Below are 23,920 nucleotides of genomic sequence, written 5' to 3'. Positions count from 1 at the left end.
AGAGGTGGGTAAGGAAGGGGGTGTAGCTGTAGCAGAAAAAAAATACTTTTTTTCCATTTCTTTGCAAAGTGTCAGAGAGTTGAAAGGAGGAGTCTTGGAGGCAGGCAGGGAGTGGGTAGGAGTCTAGATACAGTGAAGAAGTTTGTTTGCCTTTTGGACATTTTGTTCTTGAGCACTTTAGATGTGCACAGTGGGGAGGGTTTGTCTTCAAAATGATTTTTGAGGCTGATTGCAATGCCAAATAACCCATATAAATAATCTCCTGAAGATTCTAGTTTCAGTTCACACGTAAAGACTATTTGTCGCTCTTTTTAATGTTAAATTTGATGTACAAAAAAACCCTACAGACTTCTCCTGCATCATCATTTTAAAATACACTGACAGTCTGTATCACTTACCAGGTTCGTAGGTGTAGTCTGTGGGCTCCTGCTTAACCATCATGTGGGCTGGTGGGAACCTGTGTGGATGCGCGTGCGAGTGTGGGTGTGGATGTGGGTGGGGGTGAGGATGAGGTCCGTGCCCGTGTCCCGGTCCGCTCCCATGCCCAGGCCCTGCCATGTGGGTCGCCCGCTCATACAACGGGTCTAAGTATTCTTGCTTAAAGCTCTGCTGCAGGTAGGGCATGCAGGGGTCAGAGTGCTGACGATGATAACCTCCACCACCACCTCCACCCCCTGGTCCTCCACCTCCACCAGCTCCACTGCCATGTCCTGCTGGGGCAGATGGCATGCGCTGAAAGGCCTGTCCTGGTGGTGGAAACTGGGGGCATATGGGGTCTCCTGAGGGGCCCTGATACCTGGAACTGAGAAATGAGATATAGCAGCTCATTTCAGGATCTCACATATATGCAACTCATAGATCACATTTCATGCTAGTTTATAGTTTAGTTATGTAAGAAACCATTTAATAATATCAGCATATAACCACCATGTCTACAGTTAAAATGTCTCTGCTCAGTGATTAGAAACCATTTGCTGCTTTGGATGATAATATAATTTCTGTAAGAGTAATCGTTAAATATCATGCATGTGGAAAATGTCAATCGCATGTGAATCACATTATGTGGTTTGTCACCTGGCATTGATGGGATAACTGTTGCTGGGCAGTGGCTGGGAGGTGGCAGCAGGGTTCATGTAGCCAGCATCAGGCCGTCCGGCCGTGGCAGGTTTCGGGGAGTAATGCTGCTGCATGGGAGACATGGGGGTTCCTGGGCAGGAGCTCTTGGCTCCTCCTGCAGCCCTCTTCTGCTCATAGGCACTGTAAAACATGAAGACACTCATGAGAACATGCATTTATGCATAAATGCATATGTTAAACAGGGTGGTGCTGGGGAGGGATGCTAGTCTTACTATTTGTTTTCAGTCGATACAACAGAACTAATTTGGGAGGGGGGTTGGGTGGTAAAAGCATCTGGTAAGTCTTTTAGCTGTGCTGACTAATGCATGACAGCTGACCAGTTCTGGGTCATTGGGCAAGGATAACTGTTGCCATTGAGAATGGTAAAATAAAAAAAATTATTGTCTCTTTTATTCTGCCCTTGGTAACACAGGATGTCAGTAAATATTCAGAGACATTAAATCTGCCTTTGTATCAGTGCCCTAATAAAATTATTTAAAAAAGAGCTGGAAGCCTGGTACAGACAATAATTAAGAGGAGGAAATGTCAAGCCTCTTCTTAGCTCTTATCTAGAAACCAAAACTGAGAGAAAAGATGAGTAACTGTACGTGAATAAAAACATAGTATTCTGATGCATTTATACCATATTAAATCATATTGTGATGTTGACAATAATACACTGGTGTAGTGCTGGGTCTGTCCACCCAAACGACCAAAAACCACACTTTCTCACTTACCTTTAGTGATATTATATATAGTTATGGTTTCATTTGTTTTGAGATATCTTTGTCTGAGATTTCTGCCACTGGATGAATGCAATGAACAGGAGATGAACAGAATTGTGTTTGTGGTGCTCAAAGTGTTGTAAAATTACCTTGCTTTGGACAGTTTTCAGTGGAACAACTTTCCACTCATGAAAGTCACTCTGGACATGTATCAATGTCTGTGGATTATTAAGTGTAACAGCAATGTTGAATTTTTAAAATTTGATTTGATCTTTCAGTGCTGCGAGCAACACAACCAATATTCAATTCACATTCATTGTATTCAGGTGGACGCAACAGCTTTCTAAAAACCTGAACAAGTACACAAAAACCATCTGCATGACTGGACACCACTAGAGGTAAGCAAGAAAATATGTTTTTGATTTTGTAATTTGTTTACACTGGCCCCTTGAAACATGTACAGTTTTGGGACTATGAGGCACATTGAAAGAACAACAATATACTACCACGCTACACATACTTTAGTACTTCTATTATGAGAACCTGGCGGTACCTGGCATAAAGGCACTGCTCTCCACTGGGGTAGCTGAAGCTCTGCTTGTGGCTACAGGACTGGCTGGGGTCGGAGCCTGGGCTCTGTGGTTCCTTCTTGATAGTGACTGGAGGACTGTGAAATGCCACTGCTACAAGAGACAGTAAACAAAAACAGAGATGAGGGTTGGCACACAGACAGCGGGCTTTGTATATTCTTTTCTCATTCAGCCCTGCCCAGATACTACTGTCGTTAGGCTCAAAGGCAAAAGCAAATACTTCTGTCTGCACAGGAATCTCTTTTACGTGCCAGCCAAAATGCTTAAGTGACTGTCAGCTGCGAAACACAGGGCAGCAGACAGACACGTATAAACACACACTTACATACAGACTGAGGAGAATGGGAACACAAAAACACACACGTTCACACACGAATGCATTCCAGCCGTCATTTGGAAGCCCAACTTGTCCTCACCCACCTTTCTCCACTCTTCCAGACACAACAGCAGCCAAAACTTCCTCTGTCAAAGTCAAGCTTAAAGCTAAACATCTCTACGGGCCAGAGAAATGTCTGTGGACTGATTAAAGCAAATGTCACACCTCTGTTAGAACAGCATATACACTGATTGTGTCATTTTTCCCCTATTGGTATCCAGATGTTGGCTACCACTTGTAAGCTTTGCTTTTCGCCTTTGAGTAAAGACGTTAACATTAACAGAAAGGATAGAGTGTGATAACCTGATAATGTCACATATGCCTTCAAAGTCCAAAAAAAAAGAACATTTTTGCCATTTCATGTTTCCCAAAAGTCATCCACTCAATCTCCTGCACACATAACCGTCTATCAAGCAGGACTGCTGGAGGGGACCTTTGCCTTGATGGCCACAGAAACCACCCAAAGTGGAGCTTCAAACTGTGCCGAGGGCTTGTGTTTATTATGTGAGGGGAGGTTTTCACCCGGAGAACTGTACAGGATGTTTTTCTGGTCCCGACAGGGTAAACAGCAGCAGCTGTGCACTTCCAGCTGGGGAGGCCTGTATTTATGTGTGCGCATGAGTGCGAGAGTGCGCATTTGTGTGTGTGTATTAGTAATCTCGGCCAGTCTGTATCCATGTGTGCGCTTGTGAATGTGTGTGTATGCTTAAAAGTAAGTTTGTGTGTGTGTGTGCAGTGGGTGTGGAGCTGACGGAGCAGGCCACACTGAAAGCTCAGCCCAGGTAATTATATACTGTCGTCCATTCACAAAAAAGGAAGAGAAAAAATGTCTGGCTGACAGAACAATGCCAAAGATGACTGCTCCACTGAGGCAAGATAGAAAGTGAAAAAATAAAGAGGAAGAATAGAGTGAACAAAAAGTGAGCAAAGATTACAGTGACATAAACCACAAACAGCCTTGAGGATCTGCAGTAACGCTGGAACTCAGGATTTACCCACAGCTCTCAAAAAATAAGAAGTTGGCTGAAATTAACTGTTAAAACTGCCATTAAAATAAAAAGCAAATGTGAGGACTCAAATCAAATTATTCTCAAACAAGTAACTACTTTAGGTTCTAGAAAATTTTAATGGCCACTTATAGAATTTTCTGACAATCCGACTCACCATTTAATGGGTTAATCAACACTTAAATTGATAAAGAAAATAGTTGTTAGCTGCAGTCCTAGTTTCTTTTTCCTAAGTACAGTTTTTTTTTAAAATAACAGCTAAAGAAAAAAACAACAACTGTACATAATCTTGTATTCTAAAAAAGGTTTTAAAATGTAAGGCTGCTTTTGGTATTTCTACATTGAAAATGTTGAAATTCTTTCCTGTTGCTATTCAGATGTTTATTTCACTTTTGACTGAGAACATGTTAAAAATGATAAACAGAGTCCAACAATCAAACAGCGCTGCTCATCATCAGAGCTATCCTATTTTTGGTCTGTACTCACTCTCCCATGGCAGGCGGGCAGGTGAGGAAGTGTTGGCTTTAGCAGAGGATCAACCGGATTAGAGAGCATTTACCCAGATTTCCCAGACAGACGCAATGGGATTCCAGCCTCCTCTAAGTCTCCGACAGCTCGTCTGCTAGTACACAGAGGGTGGCACATGACTGCCGCCCTAATAATACTAGCGTGTTTGTGTATTGACATTCCCCCCCTTTCTCTGCCATGGTCATGAACTGCAAACAATCCTCAGAGTGTACACAAGCCCACTCACAGTGCAGCCAAGTAGAGCCACTAATGCGATTGGCAGGAATATTGCCCTTGATGTGGCTCGCTCTCTGGTTTATGAGGATGTTCCATTTCAAACAGTCCTGCCTGGGAATGGCGTCAGCTGTAGATGGAGGGGTCTGCCCATGTGTGTGACTGAGCTATTTGTGTGTGACCTTTCTGGAATATTAATTAATCTGGTAAATGAGCATCAGGCAGCTTTTTGTGTTTGTGTAGTTGACTGTGATTGTAATTGCTGTGTGTTGCATTGCATGCGTTTCCCAATTAAAAAGAGATGGTTGATGCGCCGATGAACAAATTCTCAAACAAGGATACACATAGAGTTTATAAAGCTTTGGATCAAAGAGCAAAGAGAAAACTGAGAAACTCAAAATCCTTAGATCTTTGGTTTCTGAATTGCCTCGTGACTTTGATTAATTAAACAGAGCTAGCAGCTCTGTGAGGCACAGCATTGCTTTGAGCTAAATGCTAACATCAGCCTGCTCACACCGACAATGCTAAAATGCTGAAAGTATAATATTTACCATGTTCACTATCTGAGTTTAGCATGTTTATGCTAACATTTGATAATTTGCACTAACCACAAAGTACTGCTGAGGACGATGGGAAGTATTTTGCAAGTATTTTACAAATAAAACAAATTTACCTGATAGTGGTGCTAGAGCAAACTCAAGGGATCACTAAAGTTATTACAGTTCATCCTGTGGGGGACATGAATGTCTGAACCAATATTTCATGGTAATCCATCCAAAAGCTAAAACCCCAAACACCATCGTGGCATTACACAAAAAGTCAGGTGATCAAAAAAGTCATTAAGATAGATCATCTTGGAACCATGAATGTGAAAAAAATGTGAGGCCAATCCATCCAGTAAATGGTCAGATTCATCCTCTGGGGACCATAAATGTCTGTACTAAATTCATGTCCATCTATCCAATAGTTGTTGAGACAATTCAGTTGGACAAAAGCAATGGGCTGATATAAACATCTCTCAAGTCACTAGTGTGGCTAAAAACATAACTTGGGAATTAATCTAACATCCAGTTCCAAGAATAGTCTTTAAATTAAAACAAACTCAGCAACTACTACAAACTCTCTGGCATATTACAATAAATCTACCTGTCCAAATGATGTCAAATTTGCTCCTAAAGTTTATAAGGTTGTGGCAGTCTTGTAAACGGATTGAGGGAGAGTTATGTTCTTCAGGTTCCCTTCTCTTCCTGCTTTTATTTGGGGCAATATGACCTCCTCTAACTGCTTTGTCAAACGTTACATCACCCTTTCGCAGAGATCCTCATATTTTATAGTTTCTTTTCTACACCGAGGGGGAAGGGTTGGTTCATGAACTGAAGCACAGCATTTGAAGAACCTGAAAGGTGTTTAGAAGTAAAAAGACAGATACAGTACACAAAAGCTGTTGCCTAGTAAAGCAGACAATTTTGAGATAGTGCAGAAGTATGTGTATGTATATGTGAGCAGTTATGAGTATGCACTCTCTCTTTCAGCACTCGGCGGAACGTGGCAGATTCCCAGCACATCCTAAACTGAGAAGGTCAAAGGTTCTTCCTCACTCCAAACCTGTCGTATCTCCTCCTTCCTTATTTTGTGGTATTCTTTACCGTTTCCCTTCACTCCCTATTCTGAGAGCTGCATATAGCGATGACCCCCAGCTAAAGGCAGGGTGGCGATGGACTTTTACATATGTAAATGTTGGCTCTTAGAGGAGGAGGATGCAGGGTGAAAGGTGATGGTCATGGTTGAGGGCTTTAGGAAGTAGAGGGATCATTACATAGGGGGGGTCCCATTCAACAGACACCCACCACAAACAAATCGCAGGAGCAGAGATGCCCCCCCGACCACCCTACACACACACAATAACACATACTCTTCTCTACACAATGGGCCCCTCAGCTGAGACACAGAGGTAGATTGAACCTGTCAGGAAACACTATTGGATTGCAAACACAATCAGCACTGACAGAGAGATTGAAAGAGTTTCACATATAGCAATCACAACTTTTTAATATCATTTGTGAATGAGCTGTTTCGGGCAGTTGACAAGACCTCACTATGAACTCCCCCCATCTTATTTTAGACAGTATTTCCTACCATTAAAGGCCCTAGTGTAGGGAAATCCAATCTGAAGACAGCAGTGGATCTGGAGAGTCTTACATTGGATGTTTATGTGCGACTTGGCCAAGTTTTAAGCCTCTGGAAGTCTGCAGCACATGACAGCCTCGCTCACAATAACTCATTGGACATCAGCCCCAGTGTCAAACAGGGTGACTGGATCTTGCTAAACCGAAGAACATGCAAGCGTTAACGTAAATACACACTTAATGGGTCCAATCATACAAATAAGATTCAAGTCTTGCTCTTAGAGGAACCATCTCAGGGGTATCTGGAGATCTGGTTCTTATCTCACATGATATGTATTGTACATGTGACGCTAAAAGCGGCACGAGGCCTCAGTGTGCTGTACAGACACTGAAAGCAAGCTGGAAACGCATGATAGGCTACACCTTTTACCCCCTTCAGTTCCCCGTTCTTATGTGGTAACGGATCAATAAAAACAAGGATGCCAAAAACAACCCTGAAAACCACAATGGTTTTCAGGGTTGAAAAGGAAGCCATTTATTCACATGAGTTGCAAATGACATTAGTTGCTTAGCTGATTATGGCTTCACTGTGGTGAGAGGGAGGCGTAATAGGCAAAAGCAACAGTGTAATTTTAAAGTATTTGACTGTCAACACAAGCATTATAAGTTAGATATAACCTATACTTTAATGGTAATTTTAACATTCTGCACACAGTGGTATGTTTAACTTTCTCAGACCAAGTTTGGATGCTATTTCTAAGTTTCTAGCTATGTTTTTTATGGGCACTAAACAGTACAGTATCATTTCTGAGCAATGCACCAAAAGCATGACCAACTACAAAATAAAGATGATAAAAAGATTTGAAAGGGTTTTGCCCCAAGAAACAGTTTTAATGCCTTATTTTATACCTTTTTAGGCTGGTTATTTTACTCCCAAAATTCATTGGCATTGTAATGTAAATCTAATAAATTAACAAATTAATACATTTAGCATTGAATATGTAAAAAATAACATGAGTAACATTAGAGTCAGAAGAATAAATTGCAGCATCTGCTAACCTAGGCTACTTAGCTACCTTTTGACTGGAAAAGTTAGTGTTCCTTCATCATGACACTGACTTCTTTACTTGGAGGAAAAAAAAAACTTAATTATCAAGATGTTGGTTCATCAAAATGTATCTTTTTTAAAAGAGGAAACAACTACTTTTTAGCCAAGGCTATCCTTGGCTCTCTCACAAGCTAGCTTTAACCTGATATGGTTCTTTTGATTTAGTCGTTTAACGTTTGTGTGAACGTAGCTGGTAACAATATAAAAATGTATAATCTGAAGCGTCTTTGTAGTTAGATAGGTCCCAAATGGGTTCTGTGTCTGTCTGGGATTCTATGATATGATCAATTACATCAGCAGAGCAAGTAATGAAAATTATAAGGCGGGAAGATTTTGAAAAATATTATGAATTGTGATTAAATGATGATGTTATTCTCATAAAAAAAATCTTTCTGGAGATGTCAGATTACACAGATATGTGGGCTGGATGCAAAAGGTTTTGAACATTCAGTCCTTGAGTTTCTGATGGAACTAAAATTAATTAATTTCCACATTTCCACCATGAACTGATGCAGAAAAGGCAGGAAATGGTGCAGAAAATTTCACCAGAATGCAGCAAATTAAGTGTTTAATGCTAAAAATTTGCGTTGCTAAAGGAAACCTACGCTCTTGCTTATATGAACTAGCCTATAATATTCCATACATTCTCTAGAATTAAAAGAAATACAGTCCCTGGTTTTGATACATAGATTCTGGGGGGAAGACTCCCCAATACATGGTTAGGTTGGTCGAAATTAAGGCTATCATGTCTGGAGGTTGGCAAATAACATGATCACACTGATCTGAGCATGATTATTGACTTGCCTTTTCATCTACACATATATGTGTAAGATTAAATAGTGATGACCCCGACCCCTGCGGTGGAATATGACACAGAAGGCCTAAAATAAACCGACCTCAAATACTGAATCTCACTCCAAACTAAATCTAAAAAGTTGGCAGCCCTGCTATGACAGGGTGTGCATTAAGTCTGGTGGTGCTTTCTAGAGACCAGAGACTAGCAGAAATATATAGCATAGTTTCATAGTTACCCCAAATTTTACATGCATTTTTGGAGACATTAATGTAGCCCTACAGGTGAGTGGGAAAATAATAAAAAGTACTTAAATGACTAAATATTCTCTAACAATTTGTTTGTGCACACAAATGAAATATAGCACCACCACTGTATACATTTTAAAAAAGTGTCAAGTGGTTAGGACAAATGTAATGAATGTGATAAAGTAGCCATATTAATATGACAAAAAGGAATCAGCATTTGTAACCGAAGGGTGCTAATCTACCAGAGAAGGTACAAAAAGCTAGACCTTCAGTACAATAGTTTGACGGTAATTTGAGAGCACAAATTACCCATTCGTAGTGGTTTACTCAAGTACTGTACTTAAGTAGTTTACAGTTTTGAGGTACTTACTTGAGTATTTCCATTTTACTTTGTTACTATATTTCTACTCCACTCCAATGGGGACACAAAAATTGTACTTTTCACTCCACTACATATATTTTGACAGCTTTAGTTACTAGCTACTTTGCAGTGTCATATTATTAATATAAAATATAAAAAGTGATCAAATAAATAAATTTAACATGTAGCCAATTTTTATGGATTTAGTGACCTGGCAGTACATAAAGTAGTAACATTTAGCACTACCTTCACCAGCTGCAATAGTAGTGATACTTCCACATGAATGCATTGATAATAATTTGTATTATAGTAGTGTTTTTGGTACTTTAAGTTTATTATAATGGTAATACTTCAACTGAGTTTTGAATGCAGAACTTGTAACTGAGTATTTCTACAATGCGGTATTGCTTCTTTTACTTAAGTAAATGCTCTGACTACTTCTTTCACACTTAAAAGTCATGAATTACATATTTGTATGTGCAAGTTATAAAAAAAAAAACAAAAAAAAACTGACTCCTAACACCATTATACGTTTCAATGCTACAACTATGTTTCATAGGGTGTATTTTGGCTCTGTCGGTTTTTGTTCAGTGGAAAAATTCAGAGCAAGAGAACGAAAGCAAAAGAGACAATACAATATGATCCAGACTGCAGAGTGTATCCAGTCATTCCGCTGGTGCATGGAAACATGTGCTGGACATGTGTGTGTGTGCGCTTCTCGGGTCACCGCACAATCAGGAAGACACAGAGAGAAAAGTAGACTGGCCAACACTGACAAACTCATCTCTGAGAGCCAACAGGCCCATGAGTGGCTTCAGTATCTGTCTGCTCAGGGAGCCCAGGAGTGTTGGATCCATTAGTGTCTGCTCTATCTGATTTACAGGTCGTCCTCTCTCATCTGATAATGGTTCAAGCTCCTTGAATATTTAAAGAATGGTTGTCAGATACCTGCCAAACAAGCCTAACGAGATTGATGCAAAGTACAATGGTATCAGAGAGACAGATGATTGGCTGGGACAGCACTGTGCACTTTCTCACAAATTGAAATCTCTTTTTGTTGGCCGTTAAAATGTTGGGTTTTTTGTGTCATGTTGTGTTGGCTAACAGGATATAGATCTGAATGACACCCATCATGGGGAAAGGCAGTATCACAGTAAATTTCTGCACACATCAAAGTTTCACTTCCCTTTTATCAACTGGAAATAGATTGCATTATTTGTCTGAAGTGATGGAAATGTTCTTGTCTGAACAAGTACACTCAGCCTTTTCTCAGAATTAAAAATGCACTTCTAGCTTTAAATGTTCAATGAATGACTTGATATCAGTCATCTGGCATGGGATATCAGCCACATAAAATCCTAATTTACTCTTGCTATCCATGATATTCAGCCTGAGTAAGGATATGATTGAGGAGAATATTTTAAAAAAAAAAATGTGTTTGAGGGAATTGAAACAGAAATATTAAGTACAGTTGCGGGTTTACAGTATATTACACAACCCTGACATTGTAAAATATTAAAAAACCCACAAAATATAATAAACTTCATATTTTCATTGCCCCGTTAGCATCAAAGGATCACAATTTTAATCAGTAATTGTTCTGACATCTCACGTTTTCCCTATTGTCCAATTCACTTTCAATTGTGCCGCGTTGGCTTTTTATAAATGGCCATTGACCAGTCATAAATCTCTCTGCTCCATTGCCGTTTAGTGGACCATATACAATACATCCCTGTCCCGGGACATGTGCAGCGAGAGGGACAGCCCGTCACAGGCGAGGGGTGGATGTAATTAATCTGGCACAATATTGACTCCTCACTCTCAATCCCTCAGCCCCCAATATAGCTGTCCCCTCTTAATGTTTAATGTAACGATCGATCCATCCCCACACTGTTACTGAAATGATATAATGAACTCGCACTGCCCACCAGGGTATCATGGATGTGAGGGAGGAGTGTGTATGTGCAGTGTTTCCTTTGTTTGTTCGGCTATGTGGCAATACATGTGCGTACATGTTTGTGTTTCTAGACAAAATCTGCCTTATCAGAAGGAGATAAACCAAAAGGTCGGGACACCTTGTTTGAAATTATCAGCGCACATGCCACATCCACAGTTCTTCCTGCTCTTCTCGCAACCCCCCTCGCCCTCTCTCCGTTTCTTGATCAGGATCTTGCTCGTAATGCTTCACGGCACGTTTGACCCGCTCTTACCCCTCTCCTTCCCCTATCTGCCTTCATGTTGATTTATCTGTGCTTTATCTTTATCAAGTCATCTATCAACCCTCTACATCTCCTCCTTCTCCTCTCCTGAATCAGCGAGGATCGATACAGCCGTATGCTGGCTCTCAGCTCGCTCTACACACCTACTGGTCTGTGTCAGCAGGTTACTATAGGGCCACCCTCTCCCGCCTGCAGTGTGTGGTTTGTGTGTTGATATCTGTGTGTGTGCGCCTGTGAAAAGTGGAAAATTGAGTGAACTCTGAGTATGAATTTTAGCCAAAAAAGGACAGCAAAAACTATAGTGGCATAGATAGTGGATTTATTTTCATTGTTTTGGCCATCCTTTTTAACAGTTTATACAACATTGGACTCACTAAAAGTAATTGCTGAGATCTGGGAACATGGTGACAACAAACCAGAGCAGTGTGATGATCAGAAAGGTTTAAGGCCAGGGTTGAAACTACTGAAGCCAAAAGTGAAAGGGAAGAAGGAAGTTTCAGGCATTGTAGACTGACCTCTTTAGATAAAATTTTGCCATCTAAACCCCATTTTTTGTAGGTAAAACCAAAAGTGAAAATGTTTGCCAACTGTCAGTTTGGGTAATAACTCACCCTTTTTTTTCTTTTCCAAATATATTTGGCTAACCTGGGGGTTTATTGATTTGACCTTTCTTGCTTTGTCTGACTTCTTTTTATCCAAGCCGCTGCATTCCCAGATCTCACAACCTAACTTTCAGAGTGCAATCTCATTTCCAACGGCCAAATTTAGACTAAGTCCAATGTTGTAATATATTGCATTAATTTGTTTGTCAGCAAGCAAGATCTCCAAACTTGACTTCATCACTGTCATATATGCACCCCAGCATTTTCTAATTAATGATTGCTCATTCTTCAAATACTGTTTGCCCCCTCTCTTCCACAGTATCTGTTCCCGTTTTTGGACTGTTTTGCTTTGGAAAGAGAAAACAGTCAAGCTGCAGAGAGCAAGGCCATCCTGCTGGAATAAACGCACCAACATGGATACAGAAATGTACAGGCACGAATATAAGCATCATAGGGATGTACTAACACACACACACACACACTCTCTCTTTTCCTTCTACACACAACTCTCCTGCAATAAAACACACACTGCCGTCCATTCACAAAGCTATGCTGCTGACACTTGGGCTGTGCTGCCTGGCTCAAATCCCCGTGGCCCCCTGGCTTTGACAGGGCTGTTCTGAATCAACACGCAGAAGTACAGCTTTTACTTCCCCATTGGAAGCTGTTAAATGCCTATTACTCTACATGCCTGGCCTTTACAAATGCATTTTCATTGGATATAGTTGACTGATGACATAACATTGTAAACTAGTATTAACTTTTGAAAGTTTTGAAAGTCTTTTTTAGGATCTTATCCTATAAACAAATTCAAATGTGTCCTAAAATGTGGGGTGACCAGCGATGTGATTGCAACAAAGAAAGTAAGTGCAAAGCTTAGATCTTTAAAAATGTTGCAGTCAGATGAAGGCTGACAGAAAAATAGGTCTGCACCTCTCATAGGTGTTGTTAGTGGTGGAGTAACGTCCTCGAATGTCATGAATGAAGGTTCACTCCCCTTAACTCAATGTGCTGCCTCAGCCAGTCTTTCACAACCAACCCATTCATAAAACTGCAGGGCTGAGGTTCGTGTGTGTGTGTGTGTGTGTGTGTGTGTGTGTGTGTGTGTGTGTGTGTGTGTGTGTGTGTGTGTGTGTCACCAGGCCAAGTGTGTTTATGTGCGCAAATGAGCCTGTCAAAAGAACTCATCTGTTCACGTAAGAGAATTCAACCATTTTACTCGTAAGCAAAACAAAACACAGCAACAAACACAAGCCTTGCCTCCTCAGAGCGGTATCCATGCATATCTGGCAGACACCTGGCTGTTTTTGCGTACTTTGTTGCATAGCAGCTGTATTTTGGAAAGTGGAGAACACAGAGCTGCATGTTTCTCTTTTTGGGTAGAGGGGGAGCTGGAGAGGGAGGGGCTCAATTCACCCATCGCCCCATATTCCAAATAGGGCCTGATTGGGCCAGTTCTGATCCAGAAAAACAACCCAAACAAGAGGAAGGCTGTGAATTCATGACAAAGCAGAACACACAGAGCCAGAGAGACATACTGCTGGGAGGATTTTGTTAGAGCTGGGTTACAGGAACCTTTCCTTTCTCTTGTTACTTTCTGTCTTTCCTTATTCCTTTATTGTTCTTTCACAATGAATTTTCAACTTTTTTGACTACTGATTAACCATTTAAGTATTTTTTCATGCAAAACTGTGCTGCCTGACTGCATAGTGTGCAATAATAAAACATGGAATTTATATGATTCGATGTTACAGCTGAATGAATTTTTGAGAAGTCTGAAAAAGGTTGAATAAAAAAAAAAAAAAAAAAAAAGAAAAGAGGATGCAGAGTCCTCATATTTCTCTTTTTCTTCTCTACTTTCTCGCCTTTCCTCAATTCTCGTCCCTTTTTGCTTGCTTTTTCTCCTTTGCTAAACTTAAACTTGCTCTCTGAAAAGCACTGTAATGGCATTCTATAGCCACAACTTCCTATATAATTACTGCAAGGCACAAAACTAAACAATCATCCCACACAGCTCAGAAATCGCTGGATTAGTTCACATATTGGAACACTCAGTGTGTGTGTGTGTGTGTGTGTGTGTGTGTGTGTGTGTGTGTGTGTGTGTGTGTGTGTGTGTGTGTGTGTGTGTGTGTGTGTGTGTGTGTGTGTGTGTGTGTGTATAGAGAGACAGAGAGAGGTAGAGAGAAAAAGGGAAAGGGGAGGGGGGTGTCCAGATTTTTAAATTCGACTTAGCTTGTACAGAAACAGGAAGGGAAGGAGGGGTTTGGAGTATCCACTTGGAGAGGAGGGGGGTGTCAGAGAGGAGGGGATCTGTAGTACTGTAGGGCTTTTTTATGAATGAAGACCGAAAGAGAGAGAGCGCAGCGGAGGACTGAGAGAGGGGGGAGGGAGAGGCACACTTCCTCTTACGCACACAGGGAAGAAAATTTATGAATGGGTCACATCTCTTGAGCTGCTCCAAGTGTAAACAACATACTTGGACAAAGAAGAACGAGCTCTCAGCATAGGCAATGCCTCGGTAAACGCTCCAGCTGAGGCCTTTTGGTGTTTTTGACACAAAAAGTAAAGTAGTGACTTGTTCAAACTATTTTAATTAACTATGTGCAACATAAATTTGACTGACACCTCCATGTGTTTCTTTCCCGCAGGCAGATATCAGACAAAGGAATCAGTCCAACAGCCTAGCGCCAAGACGGCATAACCCCTGAAGGTGCTGTCAGCTATGAAAACCAAACATTAATCCTCCTCTCCTATTGATAAGCATGAGATTAAAATCACACCCCTCTTTTAAAACTTCCATGCAGAGCCAATTATATTAGTTAAATGGAAAATAAAATATGGTGCGCTGTTATCACCAATGGCTCAATTACCCTTAAACACACACAGGCAGGTCAGCAAGTACATAAAAGTTGCATGTTTGCATAACCTTCCCTCAATGGTAGCCTGCAGACAGAGCATGCTTGTTAGCTGTGAACTGAGGGAGAATGGACCAGATGAGATAGATTTACCAGATGTGCAGGTATTGCACAATCCCTCTTTTGCCCCCTCCTCTTTCCTAATCTAGCATTCCAACATGTCCCACTGTTTTTGCGTCTCTTCTTTTAGTACACAGGCTCCCTCTTTCCTATTCTTCACTCTCCGTCAACACCACACCCATGCAGGTAACAACCCGACTCAGTAAACATCAATGTTTAATTTTTCAATGCAAGCCTCAATTATATTCCGGTCACCTGGGATTAGGGCTTTGCTTTATGCTTTTTTTTTCTCTACTTGCTAGAGTTTCCAAAACATGTGAGTCACCTGTTTTTAAAAGTATGGAGACACGGAGAATGCCTTCAGCTCAGAATGGGAAAAGATAAGCCTTTGTATGCTTTTAATAGACCACATTCAGGATCTAGAACAAACACAAGTATGAAAATATTTATAGTCACTTTCAGCTTAAATTTTCCATAAATCAAAGCTGAATAGAGACGCTCTAACTGGACTCTGTAGCTATTGACTGTGACCAGCAGGGATATCGTCTCTCAACGCGGGAGTGTCTCTGTCGTGTATAAGTGAGCTGCCTGTCAAACTGAAGCCCCTGTGACCCTGCAAATCATACCCCGGTCAACCGTTAGCAGAGGCCTGACAGCTGATTGGTTGACAGGTCAGGGGGTTAAGTAGACATGACCTCCGCTTGCCCCGGGGTTCATCTGCACTTCCTCCTCCACATTGTTGGCCAACAGAAAGCGACAATGTGGCGCAGGGCATGTGTCACCGAGAGGCTGACCAGTTGTGACTTGGAGGCGGTTAAATCACATGTTATTTACACACAAAAGACACATGGGTTTCAGTGAGGGCGAAGTGCCTTTGATTGGGACTGAAAGCTGTCAGTTTTACTTTGGGGATGAGATTATTCTTGAGGTATTTCAGGGTCTCTTTAAGTTGCTAACCATTTCAGTGTCATTGCTAAAGATGGAGAACCCTGCCGTGTGTTAAATGGACTGTTTGTAGAGCGACACGTACTCCCACCCAGATCCTGAATCGCCATTGTTAAGACACACAACAAGAAAGGGAAACTCATTCAAATAGCTTCTCAGTTGTGCAGCCCAGGAATTTGCTTTTCTATTTTACACCTTCCGATGTACACAAAGGGCCATCTTTGTACCTGGGCCCTGAATAATTTTTTACTGGTTTCCTGCACTGGACCCATTCAGCTTTTCAAAGGCATGCAAATGGATGACGGCAGCACATAACGCCGGCATCCAAATTCACTTCATGATGACTGGCTCATTAGGCCTTCTGTTTCTGCATAGCTTTGTCAGCCAAAGAGATTACTGTAACATCAGCGAGTTACAGTTCCCCATCTAAGCCTCTGGCGGTTTCACAGCTCAGATTTGACCACTGGTTAAGTCCTCACTCTCTCATGACATGCATAAATTAGCTGGAATTACATGAGCAGGTCAACTGACCAAATCTGAAAGATGGGTGAGGCTCTGTATGTTGCATTGATCAATACCTGATCTGTGCAGTATATGGTTAGAACATCTTATTTGTTGCGCATCACTTAGTGACAGACACACGCAGTAAATTTACACAGATGCACTGAGAGGGCACAGAAATTGAAAGTACTCACAGTTCTCAGAATGGAAATCAGGAACAAATTGCTCGTCGCTGTCAGGAACCTGAGCTGAAATTAGAAGGGAAAAAAACAGCAACTTTAACTTTATTATTATATTTAGAACAAATCTGACCTTTCTCTGGCTCTCATCCCCTCCCTCATTCTGTATTACTTTTTCTCTTCTTTGAAATCTGAGTGAGAGCCAGGCTGGGCTTCACTCAGTTGACCTTCACTTCATGATTTTTGCAGCATGCCGGCACTTTGCTCATCCACAAATCAATACACAAGAACATGGAGCTCCTGAATGGCATAGCAGATGTTAACCTGCCAACCTGATTTTGTGTAGCATTTAATTTTTCTCAGTAGTGTCAACCTTTAGCGTAAGCCTAGAGATTTCAGACACCAACATATTGACTATAACCACTAAAATAAAATCAAACTTTTGTGTCTTCTGTATGGAGACAAAGGGGGTTCCATATGTAGTAAATAATCATAAATAATAACCATGAAACTGAAATAATCAAAGTATTTTAAATGCTCTGCTCATTATAATGAAATGCTTCTTTTTACCATAAAGTTTATTGCAGGTAAGTCAAAATGTCCTTTTTCCAAAGTCTATTTATATTTCACAACCCCATTTTCCCCTATGACAATACCCTTTTTCATCACAGAATGTTTTTGCTTCGGTCTGAATTAATACATCCTAATCGAGACATGTAACTACTTTCTTGACTATTGAAACTAGTCAGACATCTGTACACCAATGATCAAGTTTGTACTACCAACTGTTAACCAGTTATTTTCCATTTCCATCTTAGAAATCCAGAGACACAAAACAGGCTGTTCTAGCTAAAGAAGTGAGGAAATCCGTCAAATGGTGTGAACCGGACTATTCAGAATGAACTCCTCTCTGTCCCAAAGTGTTGGGTAACAATCTAGATGATGAGTAATCACTCTTATGGTCAAACTAGAAGCTGGTAGAAAACAAGGAAACCAGACTTAAAGCTAGAGGAGAAATGGGGGAGTGAAGTTAAGGTTAAAGCACTTCTTTGATCCTCTGTATGCCATCTGTAGTGTGTTTTCTGCAGCTACACTAAGATTTGATCGCACTACTTTTCCTGTTAAGGAACAGTTCAGTGATGCATAAATGTAAGTGTCAGAGACAATATACAGCTTACAATGATTTGTAAAAATAGATGAGTCAATAGTGATATGGTGTGTGTAATATCTTGATCTGATCTAGAATTACTTGCAGTGGTGTACAATTTCAATGGCCCTGATTAGACACTCTCACAATGAAACTCATCTAGGATCTAAATGAAAAGCACAGATACCAAGACCAGGTGCAGCAGAGCTGGACAGACACTATACTATTGTACAGCTCTGTTTTTTAGGAATCCAAACCCATTCACAATTGTCCATTTGGAACTTTGGACACTGAGTCAAACAGGTTAGAAAATCCCAAGTCATTTGACTGCCAACACCCTACAAGGTCAAATTCACCCACAGAGCGCACTGGCATTTTGTTAGTCTATCCTTGAATTAATTACCTAACCCTAAACATAGAGTAGGACTTGCAGCCTTTTAATCTGGCACCACTCCAGCTCCACAAGTTTCTGGGTTTTTTAAAAGTGTTTCCATTGCCTGGGACTCACACTTACGTCATCGTAGGGAAAAGTTGATAGGTATCATTAAATACCATGAACTCAATCAGGGGCATAATGGGCTACAAAATAAAGTGGCACCATGGTGCAGATACTTAAACTCCATTCTCGCACTAAAAATCTAACATCCGCCATGACTCTGCACCAAAAGGATAGGATTGTAACCTCACCCAAGAACCTAAATCTGACCCAGCATTCAACCTCAACAGCCACTTCTCTTTCATTTTATCTACATTACAGTTTCCAGTCAGTGATACAAAACACAGAAACCAAAACTCAAGAGAGAGAGAGAGAGAGCAAAGAGGACAAAAAGAGGAAATAAGAAATTCAAATCCACTTTCTTGTCGTCACACTCCTCCTTCCTGTACAGAGGAAACCGGATGAAGGCGTTTTGGAGCATATTCAGATAAATGAAATCGATTTCTTACATAACGGCGCGTCCTGTGGCTTACTATACCATAATAATATTACTCCCTTTTAACTTTTCAGTCTTTTGCCCTCAGGGGGAGAAATAAAGCTGTTGTATGAGATAGAGCAGGGGCCAATATTTAGTTCTGCAGATCCAACAATCAATCATTTCCACTAGTTTCAACATGTCCAAAACGGAACATGCTGGACCTCATAAAGAGGCAGCAGAAAAGAAACGCGAATGATGAGCATCAGACATAATCGCAAACCCCGGTGTGGATGTTTGTGTCTGTGCACTTTCCTGTGTGTGCATGAGCGCTTGCATGTGTATCTGATTTGTTTCCAGGAACACCTCGTCAGGGGCTTTGAGATGCAAGTCAGCACAAGTAGGAAAGTGTGTTTATATGAGAGCAGACGCATGTTCTCCCCGATGCTTCCAGGCACCTTGAATGACTTTTTTTTTTCTCTCAGTGGGAGATCCTGGGAGGAGCTAAGCAACCTCAGTCATATAAACCTAAAGGCCAAAATGAGACAAGATGTGACAAGCTCCTGAACCCTTGCCATTCAGAACGTCGCCCTTTCTGTCTCTCTCTTGCTTCCGCTCTCCTTTGGCAGAAAAAAAACCCTCCAGCTACCCAGCTTTTACAATCTTGGTGAATCCCTCACAACTGCAATCAGTCATGATAAGGTCTTTAATTAATGCAACAGGAAAGGAGAGGTCTTAGCTGTGGAAGCTGAAAACAAGCCAGTACTTAGGGTTAAATAACACTTTGATAAAGTTACACTTCCATCTTTCTGTCCTGCTTCTTTTTTTGCCTGACTTAACAGTAAGCTACATCCCAATATCTAAATCCTGAATATAAAATAATGTCTCCTTTTAAATTAGTCAGTTCACCAAAATGACAAACACACATACTTTCTCATTTACTTTGGTATCTGGCCTTGCAGATAGTTTTGGTGTTATTTGCTCAGGTTTTAAGTTATCTGTCTTTGTGATTTCTGCCGCCGGAATGTAGTTTGTGATACCTTTGAAATATTTCATAATTATATGGGAAAAAATCAACAGTAAGGTCTCTTTCCAGAAACAGTGACCGTGCTACTTTAAATAAGACGGTGACTATTTCTTTGGTTGAAAGTAATTCCATAGAAATCTGACCACAGTAACGTCTGGAGTGACCAGGACATACATTGTAATGCAATTTCAAAGCTATTGTAGGTGGCATAAATCTCACAGGCTCATATCACAGCCTGGGCAAAATTCTAAGACTGTATCACTAGAGCTCAGTGAGAAAAGTGTTTTTTGGGAGAACTGGACCTTTAAAGGGGGGGCAATACAGTGAAATCTAAATACAAATAGGCTTTAACTTTGAAGCAACACCCATTGTTGCCGTTTTATTGGCTCCTGTCTTTGTCTGTGTGAGATGCTGGTGTGAAGTGAACTTGCTGGTTTTTGACGCTGCATGAGAAAAGGTGAGTAAGTCAACATGCATACAGCAGTGTTGGCCAGTTAGTGGGCTCTGTTTAAATGTCTGGTCTTCAGGCAGACACAACCGCTTCCACAGATTGTAATTTCCTCACTTCCCTTGTTTGCTGATCAGCTAGATAGTGTGTATGACTCGGACTTGTACTGTTAAGTTGATATAATATTGTGCGAGTATGAGAAATTTCTTCGGAAATTCCGCTTTACCCGTAAAAACAGACCATCACCCATGCACGATAATCACTTCATAAGAATAGCATTTACATAGAATATACAATGACACTTCTGCCATAACTTCCAGACTCACTTACATGTTTTAAGACATAAAAAATACTTTTCCCACAAAAAGTTTAATTACTTATGTAACCTTTGCCTTTATTAAAATAATCTAAAATGAATACGCAAATAGTGTTCATTTCAAAAGTTTAACTACAAGACGCAAGATGTCTACCACTTCACTGAAGTGTATGTGCACTTTTCACAAAAACGCTTGTAAACTCAGATCAGAAAAAAGTGAGTACAGAACAACTTTCCTCCTTCACCAGATAAATGTGAAAGCAGGCTTCAACTGTCAAACTCTACACACATATCATTCTGCACGGTGAAGCTCAAACATACAAGTGAAGTCACAATCAGCAAATCACGTTTTTCAGTGGAGGACTTTTAACAGGATCTATCAGGTTGATGTGGTTCACATTAAATGTCAAAAATGTGTGGCACTTCCCTTTAAACCTCTACATCAAAGCACATCAAAGCAACAGACACAACAAAATTCACACCTCGTGGTGCAGTTCTCATTTTTACTTGCAGCTTTAAGCACATTTCGACCCACTGTCATGCCACTGTTTTGCTCCAGGTTACCACCAATAACAGGCACAATGACTCACGCTGGTGTTGTTTCCCTCGCCTCTTGACATACAGTATAATTACTCTATTAGGGCTCACATCATCATTGCACTTATTAAGTCTACTAGCTGCAATTGCCTCTGACTGGGCCTCATTTCATCGCTATGTGCCTTTGAGTGACACAAGCCAAATAGCCTGCTTGTTTGAATTGGCTGCTGGCTTGCACGCATGCTACATGCCAACATGGCCAAAATAGGACATGCTCAAAGCTAATAATGTCCCGTCTGTGTTCTCCCTGTCCTTTTTTTTGGTCTTGAATGGTTTATGAGCATGTGTGTTGCATCAGAAAGTTTGGGCTCTCCACTAAGATTCAAATAAAACTAAGAAACTTTACACCAAAGATCTATGAAAGCATTTAAATAAAAGTGCATTACTAAGATTTTGTTGTAAAGCTGTTGGACTGACCCAGAAAAAACAGAAGCAATGAGCATTCATGGTAATCACAAACAGTATTTGCATGTAATACTTCAAGAGCTGAATAAAATAGAAAATAATATAATGTATTTGTTGTATATTTTGGTTTCTGTGTTCACCAATCTTTCCAGGCAAACACGTCACCAAGCTTCATGATTGTCAATAATGGAGAAATCATCACAGTAAAGCACAAATTAAGAGGAAAGCCTGCAGGCAAATCTCACCTTCTGTCAGCCATGTCTCTTGGAGTTGGCTTAAATCCTGGAAAAGGTCTGAATAGAAAAAGAGTGTATAATGAGCACACTGCAGAATGTTAGACCACTGGTTACTAATATGTGCCTTATTCCCATGACATTTAAATGCAGTAACCATCAGACTGACATTGCCTATGGGGTGTATAGACCATGTTGTAAACATGCCTCATGTAAAGAGACCAGATTGTGAACTTCAACTACTTTACCTTCAGATTCCTGAGGGGGTAATTCTGTGTCCATGTATTTCCTTTTCGCTGCCATCAACAGTCTATTTAGGGGCCCATTACCATGCGACTTCTGCAAAACCCATAGATGTTAACAGATGAGACGTGAGAAACAGACTCCAACATGGCATTTCCAGCACATCAGTCTCAAAATAGCGAATGCCATGTTTAATGTGTGTGTGAAGCCACTACTTGGAAATATTTGGTAAAACAACAACAAGAAGTTATAATAATAATAATAATAATAATAGCAGTGTTTTGTAATGCGCTACAAATGATAGCATACTGCTGCTATAGGTGAACATCAAGCTCCTCAAAAACAACACATTTCTCAGTTGTGGAGGCAATCGGGGGAAAAACAAACGCGCTGTTTGCGTCTGAAGAAAGTGACCATTTGGCACATATTGACACGTTCTCCAACCAAAGTATCCCACAGAAGAAACCCGCTGACAAACATTATTAAATGCAGCACTTGCTGTGCTTTAGTTTGTGGTTTTTTTGTGTAAGTTTTAAGCGGGGTGAGAAATAGTTTTCTATCGCGAACACACAGCTGCTTCGGCCAAAACTCGTGCAGACGCGAGACGGAGAGCGATAAAGCCCAGTAGCCGAGTCATTAAAAAACCAGGCAAAAAGCATTGAAGTAACAGGAGAGTTCATCCATACGTACATTTGCTAACGTGTAAGGCACTTGCTGGTCCAAATATCCATCCATCTTATAATCCATCCGTTAACCGTTTGTGGTCATTTAGGCTGAGTTGAGTGAGATCCACGCAGCCTGCAGGGAGAGGAGGGAGCGCTGCTTGTGAATGGAGCTGCGTGGAAGCTGCATGCATAATGAGCTCCATTCACAAAAAATGCCGAGGGGAAGTGATGGCGAGTGATTACCCAGCGGGCTGCTGCCCTCTTTACAAATCTCTCTTTTTACATGTGTGTGTATGCGTGCGTGACAGACAGCTTGTCACATTAGGCTACCTACAAGTTTCAGGTAAAACTAATGCACCTCACGCAACTATTTCTCCCAATGTTTTTGGCAGAATAATGTCGTTTTGCTGGGTTTATTTGTGGTGCAGGTTAAGTCGTGCTCTCTGATCTAAAAACATGTCAGACCGGTCATAAAGCCTGTATGAGTTATGAGCGTTATTTAGTTGCCTGTTTCTTGGGCTTTTTGCCACGTCTACCCGGATTGCCAGGCTCCACTTTCTTTAGGAAACAGTCCAGCGCTGAAACTGTGACGGGAAACAGATGTTGTGTTTTAGCAGAGTCACAGCAACAGAACCAACCCATATTTCGACGAAAAATAACAGACACCTGCAGTTAGAGTGAGTTTTAATGGCTTTATATTGAAGTGGGTGACTTTTGAGCGCCAGCTGTGCTGTCATTTCTGTAACAGACATGATTTGGGCAGAATAGGGAGACTTGCTTTTCTTGCTCGCGCCAGACGAGGTTCCTGATTGGTGGATTTCCTCTTTCAAGGGCTCGAATTTCTTGCCTTTGTCCGTATGAATACACTGACTTATGAATGAAGTCTCGGTTCTCTCTATGAGCCAATCAGAAGCCTAGCAGTCGGGATCCTAGCAACCGTGGGCGGAGCTTGCGCCAAAACAGCCAATCATCTGCCGGCAGACTGCGGGCTTTTATACTGGATTTTCCAGTTGTTTTTCATTCACAAAAAGAGAGAGGGAAAGTTAGAAAAACACTCCCATTCATAAAAACTTGTCCTGGCATGAAAGACCTGACATGTTTTTCTTTTTCTGCCCGGACAAACTCAAAGAACTTCACTTTGTTTACCTCATTTTATGTCTCTACCCCTCTACTTATGATAAGCAGTGATCACAACAAGACAGGGAAAAGTGGCACTACCTCTGCAAGAGCCCTGTACCTTAAAAGTGATGTAAAATGAATATGCATTCTTGTGGTTTTAAATCTACACCGCACGAAAACCACAGGATTTAAAGGTC

General features: G+C 40.9%; 1 protein-coding gene across 1 annotated transcript in view; it reads right to left on the bottom strand.

Moving 5' to 3' along the window:
* etv4 (ETS variant transcription factor 4) overlaps positions 1-22,686 on the bottom strand; it is a 30,304-nt gene extending 7,618 nt beyond the window's left edge. Inside the window, exons 1-7 of the mRNA XM_038735007.1 lie at positions 22,630-22,686; positions 21,945-22,035; positions 21,709-21,756; positions 16,628-16,681; positions 2,395-2,524; positions 1,075-1,257; positions 399-802 (exon numbers count right to left, since the gene is read on the bottom strand). Coding sequence (XP_038590935.1) covers positions 399-802; positions 1,075-1,257; positions 2,395-2,524; positions 16,628-16,681; positions 21,709-21,756; positions 21,945-22,035; positions 22,630-22,686 — 967 coding nt within the window. The remainder of the gene's footprint in view (positions 1-398; positions 803-1,074; positions 1,258-2,394; positions 2,525-16,627; positions 16,682-21,708; positions 21,757-21,944; positions 22,036-22,629) is intronic.
* Between the last annotated feature and the right edge of the window lie 1,234 nt (positions 22,687-23,920).

This window comes from Micropterus salmoides, unplaced genomic scaffold, assembly GCF_014851395.1.
Source record: "Micropterus salmoides isolate LMB-PRFRI ecotype aquatic unplaced genomic scaffold, ASM1485139v1 Ms_hic_scaffold_21, whole genome shotgun sequence".
Lineage (NCBI taxonomy): Eukaryota > Metazoa > Chordata > Actinopteri > Centrarchiformes > Centrarchidae > Micropterus > Micropterus salmoides.
This window is presented reverse-complemented; position numbering and strand designations above follow the sequence as displayed.